Source organism: Haplochromis burtoni, unplaced genomic scaffold (assembly GCF_018398535.1).
Source record: "Haplochromis burtoni strain Fernald_Lab_line unplaced genomic scaffold, NCSU_Asbu1 Contig_26, whole genome shotgun sequence".
Taxonomy (NCBI): Eukaryota; Metazoa; Chordata; class Actinopteri; order Cichliformes; family Cichlidae; genus Haplochromis; species Haplochromis burtoni.
In genome coordinates, this window is record NW_024582387.1 from 873,073 (window position 1) to 880,708 (window position 7,636).

Below are 7,636 nucleotides of genomic sequence, written 5' to 3' on the forward strand. Positions count from 1 at the left end.
CACTGAAGCAGCAGCCTGAGCAGAGAAACCCAGGCTTCCCTCAAACCAGCTCATCCAGGACACTCACAAGTTAGCCAAGAGATATAATTTCTCTAGCAAGTCCTGGGTTTGCCCTGGGGGTTCCTCACGGTGGGACATTCCTGGAGTCCCAAGTCCTAGTCTGAGCTTCACTTTCCTCCACTTTTTCCCTTGTCAGCAATCAGTCTAACTTCCCTTCTACAGTTCTTAGTATTCTTTAAGATATTATTCTTCTGAGTCATTCTGGTTTGTTTGTTTGTTTGTTTGTTTGTTTAAAAGTCTTTCAGCCTAATTTCAATAGAGCTGAATACAACTGAAAGGGCTCCTATTTCCCCTTCTACATGTTGTAACAAGAACACTTCAGAGCCCTAGGTCATGGATTGCTTTTATCTACAATGGACAGTAGGTGGAGTCGCTTAGTCCTTGCTCAGGTGCTTGAATGCAGATATGTATGCGGGCAAAATAGAAGCTACTTTAGCATTATAACTTTGATGCTGATTTTGGCAGAGATTTGTAGATGTTTGTTTCTTTTTCTCTCCCATCTTCATACAGGTTTCTCCCTGTATCTCACATTCTTTCAATCTTTGTGCCGCCATCCAAAAGATAAATGTTACAGTGTAAGAGAATTACAACCCAATAAAATGCATAAACTAACCCATATAAATTATCCATCCATATCGATAGCTATATTAAAATTGAATGAGGTGGTAATGCTGACAATTAACATAAGAAGAAAAATCCTTTTGGCTTTCTTTTACCAGCACCCTTTAAAAAAAAAAAAAAAAGTTTATTTTAGAAAAAACAGGTATATCCATCTATGAAAAACAGAGTCATCATTTCTTTCAGGACTTAGGTCAAAGGAAAATCCTAAAACTAAAAAATATTCACATTGGAATTGTTTCCTCAACAAAATACAACAACCTCTGTTTATAAGTAAAGCTGTTCAAGCACAAATAAATCCCAGAGAGAAAATAAAAACCAAATGATGCAATTAACAGGTTAACTGATATCAGGTCGCCATTTAACAGAAGTTTAGGCAGCAGGTTATTTAATTTCAGTGAATATTTAATTTTTTGTATTTATCTAGTCTCAGAATAAAAAAAACAACAACAAAAAAACAAAAACTTCAAAGAAACCTTAAAAATGCACCTTGCATTTGCTGGAACATATTTGCTGCTGGACTACCAGAAGCTCAGCCCTGCATCCTTCGTGTGTCCTGCATGGACTCGGTGTCTGTGCAGGGTGACTGCTGTCCTGCTATTTCACTTCTTACCTGCGCTGTTCATTCTGCTGCAGATCAACCACTCAGTAGACCAGCTCGGTTTTATGGTAACCACACAGGATCCGTTGATTTAACTCCGCCGCGCAACCTTCGAAATACATGTAATTAGGACCTCTTTGTATCAGCCCCTACGTCAAATATCAATATCAATAAACTAATGTTTAAACGACTGTTGTCATTTCTATTCCCTCACCAGCAGACTGGTGGTGGGTAAAGGTCTGAGGGTAAAGAATAAATATAAAGACAGAATTAAAACTATTCTTAGTCTACCTGAAACTTTGATATTGGGTCGGAGAGAACAATAGCGGCTCTATTTTCTTCTGTGTCTCCTCTGTGACAGAAAGGAAATGAAGCCCTGCCTCTATCGTATTGCAAACCAACAAGTAACGTGTCAGAAGCTGTTTTTTTCTTCTCCAGGCGTGTTGGCACAGCTTTTCTATTCAAGTAAAATTGTTCTCAGGTTAGTAGGAGGCGCCGACATTCCTGAAAAGTCATTTCTCATAATCCGCCCCCTACGAGGGCGGATTATGAGGAACTTTCACACATAAAAGCTGTGCGAATATTTCATGCGTATTTTATATTTCGCACGAAATATATATTTCGTAATATTTGTAAGTATTTTTCGGACTCATCTATTTTTCATGCAGCTGTTCACACCGACCAAGCTCGATTTTCCCGATGTTTCGAATCTGAATTAACAGATCTGACCAATCAGAACACTGCATTTGGCAACCAGCAGAGCTCAAATCGCGTGCATGTACTGAATATACAATGAAACGGAAATAGTAAAATAATTTTAATAGTAAAAATAGTTTAAAAACAACAACAACAACAACTATTTTACCTCAGGCACACAGCAAAATAGGCCTTCTCAGGTGTGTGGTCCCCACTCTGCTAACAAGAGCTTAAACTGCACTGACATCTTGAAATACGTTCAAAAGCGGCCATCGTACAGTTTCAGCTCCTGGATCAAAACATAAATGCCTTCTCTAAGAATCTGATGAACTCAGAATCTCCGTCTTTTTCTTTCCTGGCTTGGGAACATCAGGACCAAATTGCGCAAAAGCGCAACGTGTTCGGTATGTCTGTATGATACAGGGCAAGTTACAGCCTATACACTACATCAGTGGCAAAGGCGGTGGTAGTTAAGGAAAAGACAGTAAAAATAGATAAACAAAGATAGAAATTAAATGTTAAACAGGATGAGAGGAATAAATACTACAATTATTAGACCCACGTCTTAACTGTGGAACATCTTCAAAATGTTTTTCTTTTGCATTTGCGCCAAATGCAGAAAAGCAAAACTGAGAGGCCATATATGAATAAACATATTGTGGGAGAATGAAAAACAAAGCAAATCTGACTTTTTTGTTTGTGTATTGCTTTTACAAACTCGTGTATTTAAAGAGAAATGCACCTTTTTCAGTTTAAAGTGTGTAAATTCTTACCACTAGAGGTCACAAGATTACAAACTGCAGTCCACTGATTTCTGTTTTCTTACCGCCTAGCTATAATGGCTGTTGTAGGAAAAATGTGCTTTAGTCAGCAAAAAACAAGAAAACAAGAACAAACAAATAAACAAACAAACAAAAAAATTGACTCAATAGCCATATTTTGCAGTATGCGTTTTTACCCCCAAGTCACCGCAAAAACTGGGGTTCCTCAGATCTGTCCTATCATATTTTTTTTTGTTTAGGTCTGCAAGGCTGTCAGTTAGCTGTTTACCTTGATATGCCAGGTGAGTCTCATCTATTTACTCTAGAGAAGGCTCTAAAACGTTTTAAAAGGAGTCTAATGCCAGTCAAATACACTGTTCTTGTTTTGGAGGAAGGAAGGTTCAGGGTTTCAGTAGTCGTCATCATGGGCTCATCCGATTAGAATGAGAATAAGCAGTCATCAATCATGTGCAGGTTTTGTTGTTTTATTGTATATTGTATAACGGGTAAAGGAAAGAAAGACACACATGGACTGCTCTCTCTAAAAGGGACATAAAGTATGATTTAAGTAACTCAAAATGATACATGAACTCAGGAGACTCAAAGAGAAACTCACCTCAGCTGCCGCCCCATGTGGGAGTGAAGAAAGAGTGAGGGGTAGGTGAGTGCAGTCCTTATATAACGAGTGACAGGTGAGTGCAATTAAGGCCAAGCACCACACCCAATCAAATGTGAGGAAAAGAAACAAGGTGCATCTGGTGAAGTGAATGTGCTAGAAGGTGAGCCTTTACAACAGTTCTACTTCACATGTTGTTGAGGATATCCTTAAATGTTCTGTTGGTAAGCCCCGCTTTTTTCCACTGTTAGCTGCTGTTAGCCAGCATTACTGAAAATGTCTTTCAAGTGGATCTAACACAGTTGAACTTGACACTAACTTAATAAGCTCTCATACTGTATGAGAATGTGGTCAAACTATTTATTTATCAGAAGGAAAGTGTTATTTTTAGGACACTCGAGTCTAACATTAGCTGACATAAAGTCATAACCTGCTGTGTTGGGGGGTTCTCGGGGCCCTATCCTCGGCTTGCCGCAGGGTCTGCCGCTGCCTGTAGTCCCCTGGCACTCATGCCTTTTGCTGTGGGAGCTCCATCTGGGACGGATTGATTAATCATCAAGGAACTGACCTTCCAGCCCATTGTTCTTTCAGTAGTGCTAGTTTCAGTCACTGTGCAATGTATTGTTTATAAGGTTGGGAAACCTGCAGTCAGATTAGACTAAAGAAGTCACTTGGATGAGTTATGAAATGTTTCTCCCACTGAAAACGCTGCATCAAGATGGCATTTCCTTACCTGGATGATTGAGCATGCATCAAGACGTCTGGAACCTCCCTTTCCCTTGGCTTCCCTGGGGTGGACACGTTTGTCATTAGGACATGTGGCCTCAGATCTTCAGCTTACTTGGGGTCCGTCGGCATCCGGTTTCTTGTGGGTCTTTTGTTTCATCCCCCGTCCCCTTCTTTTCTGTCCTTTTTTCCATCCCCCCTTTCCCCCGTTGTCTTCTATCTTTTGCCAATCTGGCCTTTTTTCCTTGTCTGCTCCAGCATAATATCCACACAGATAATAACACCAATAATAGAAATTAAATAATTAATTAAACAAAAACAATTAAAAACACTATGGTGCTCCTCTTGGGAAAGTAAATAAGTTTGGCTCAACAAAGCATTCAGACCATGATTCTGCTTGCTACAACTGATGGACAGGTAAAAAACAAAAACAAAAAAGATGTAGGGGCGGGGCCATATGGCAGGTTCCAGGAACTGGGTTACATGTATGTCATCAGTTTGCTAGAAGTAATTACAAAACTTTTTTTATCCCCCCCAAAACAACAAAAAAACCCAAAAACCAACTCAAAAAATGGCTGACTACATCTTTAAAGAAAACAACATTCAGCCACCAGGTGGAGCCACAGTATCATGAAGCTAAACTGCAGTCAGTTTACATTCCTGTAGATCTTCATCGTGTCACAGTGAATAAAGAGGCAGAGTTACAGGACTGATGTCTGCACACTGAACCAGAGACATGGACACATACAGAGTGGAAACTGTTCAGTTTAAATAAACACAGGCGAGTGCTTGATTTTCTCTCTTCTGTACTCCATGTCGGCAAATCAAACGCACCTCAAAGGGTCTGAAATGTATTAAGAATAAGCCTGAGGTCAGTGGCAGCGTGTTAAGGTGCAGATATACCCACAGAGGGTTTCTCTCAGTCTGTGACATTCAGGTTTGCCTGTTGCTCAGCAATTAGCCATGTACAGTGTTTCATGATTTTACAGGTAAAAGAACAAAGGGCCGAGCAGAGACTATTTTACTCATCATAGCTCATCAGAGACTTTAAAGGCGGGATGCCTTAGCCACATGTTAACACATTAGATGCCTTTTAGCAACATGTCGGTATGTAGGGTTTAGATTGCGACCCAAAAATGTGATCTTTTCCTAAACCAAAATAAGTAGATGTAACCCACCTAGATGATAAGTGCAAAAGCAATATTAAGACACTTGAGGCATAATATGTGGTGTGCTGGTTCGCTGCACTGTTTCAGCCTCTGTCACTCTGGCTGACTCCTTATGTGGGCGTCATCTGTTTTTGCTGGTGGTGGACCTATTATGCATGCTTGGGATTTCTCCTGTTACAAGTGTAAGTACAAAGATAAGTGTCTACTGGTAGACACTTATCTTAAACATGACCAAAGCTTTAAATAATGACATCAGTGCAAGTACAAGTAATAAGCTAGCTACAGGGAGGGACGCAAGACAGTTTACTTTAAGTGCCGGTCCCAAGACTAGATAAATAAGGAAGGTTACATCAGGAATGGCATCCGTCATAAAATCTTTGCCAAATCAAACATGAGGATGCTAAGATTTTCTTTGGGGGTGACCAGGATGGATAAGATTAGAAATAAGTACATCAGAGGCGAGGGGTCAGCTCAGGTTGAGGATTTTGGAGACAATGTTCAAGAGGGAAGGCTGAGATGGTTTGGACATGTGCAGAGGAGGGATAGTGGATATATTGGGGAAAGAATGGTAAATATGGAGCTGCCAGGCAGGAGGAAAAGAGAAAGACCACAGACAAGCGCCATAGATGTAGTGAAGGAGGACATGGGGAATGTTGGTGTGACAGGCGAGGATGCTGGGAATAGGTAAGATGGAGGCAGATGATCCACTGTAGTGACCAGTGTTGGTCAAGTTACTTGAAAAAAGAAATCAGTATCTAATTACTGATTACTTCCCCCCAAAAGTAATCCCGTTACTTTACTGATTACTTATTTTCAAAAGTAATTAATTACTTAGTTACTTAGTTACTTTTTAAAAACACGATTCCCAACCTGAATAGGTGATAAAGCGATAGATCTTTCAGCCCAATTCTACTTTTTCTGCATAATCCATCATACAAAATGTAATCAAATGGAAACGTCTCTTTTTGTCCATCTACACAAAGCGGTGCAAGACCAAAGCTAGGAAGATTATGATGGACCTCTCCCATCCCAACAATGGACTCTTCTCACTGTTGAGGTCTGGGAAGCGCTTCCACTCCCTTAAGGCCAAAACAGAGACAATGAGGACTGGAGGAGCTTCTTCCCCCAGGCTATTCGGGCCCTGAACCAGGTGTAGGACTGGACTCTCCCACACACGTTACATCACCACACGCACTCTGGTTTTTCTTCATGCACACTTCCTGTAATTTACTGTAAATTTCCAAGTTAAATCTGTAAATTTTGTAATAACCTGTAAATTGTAAATACTGTAAAACCACTGTCATCTAATGGTCGGGCATTGCATTGCACAGCTACAAGCATTTCACCTCATGTCATACTGTGTATGGTTGTGTGTGTGACAAATAAAATTTGAATTTGAATTTTAAAACTTGTTTTATTAGTTTTAATCTTTTAACTTTATGCATCAAGCAAAAATTAAATTATATGCAACATTCTCTGACTTGAAGAAATTAGTTTAACATTTAAACCGATTTTCTGCACATTCCAGCACATAAAATAAAATATTTTTTTGTGTTTACACTCAGTCTTTCAAATAGATGCAAGTAAAACACAGCAGAAAATAAATAAAATCAAAGAGTAGCGGTCCTGTTGCTCTGTTTTCACCTGTAAAGCAGGAGTGGGGTAGGCGGAGGTTTACCCTGGTGCAGGTGTGCCGCAGCGGTCAGTGGAAGAATCCGTGAGTTTCTCTGTGAATTTCCCATTACGTGGTAGCGCACTCGGAGCTTGTTTAGGGGTTTTTTTCGCTGTAAAAAGAAGTTTTCTTCCCACGTACAACGGACACTAATGTTTTTGTCACTTTTTATGGAATCTAACTCAAAGTAAGCTCAGTACTTCCACGCTTTAAACGCTGCATGCTCAAACTCTCTCCTGCACTCATTATATTATCCATTGTTGATCCGCACACAGCTGTTGTCACGAATGTCGCTCTCGCTTACGTCACTGTCATGAGACACTCGCAAAAAAAATCACGGTTTTAGTAACGCAGTAACGCAGCGTTCCTACGGGAAAGTAACAGTAATCTAATTACCGTTTTTGCAATAGTAATCCCTTACTTTACTCGTTACTTGAAAAAAGTAATCGGATTACAGTAACGCTGCCCATCTCTGGTAGTGACCACTAAAGGGAGCAGCTGAAAAAAGTACAAGCACACGTATTCTCTGAGTGAAAATCTTAAGCTTCAGGATACTCAAAGTGCTTAAGTTTTGGACAGTTTTTGTCTATTGTTGGTTCTGTACAATGTAAATGAGTGGGAATATTCGTCATATAGCCACGTGTTTCTCTACTACTCTGGAAGAATTTAGGAATAAAAACTGATGGCGCTAGATATAAGCATAATAAGTCACTTTAA

The 7,636-nt window shown here is 39.9% G+C and overlaps 1 protein-coding gene across 1 annotated transcript in view; it reads right to left on the minus strand.

Annotated features, from left to right (window-relative positions):
- The window catches only part of LOC106632310 (protein SSUH2 homolog), a 15,045-nt gene extending 13,328 nt beyond the window's left edge, over positions 1–1,717 (minus strand). The window contains 2 exon segments of the mRNA XM_042218976.1: positions 1,292–1,388; positions 1,571–1,717. Coding sequence (XP_042074910.1) covers positions 1,292–1,304 — 13 coding nt within the window. The 5' untranslated portion in view covers positions 1,305–1,388; positions 1,571–1,717.
- Positions 1,718–7,636: the final 5,919 nt, after the last annotated feature.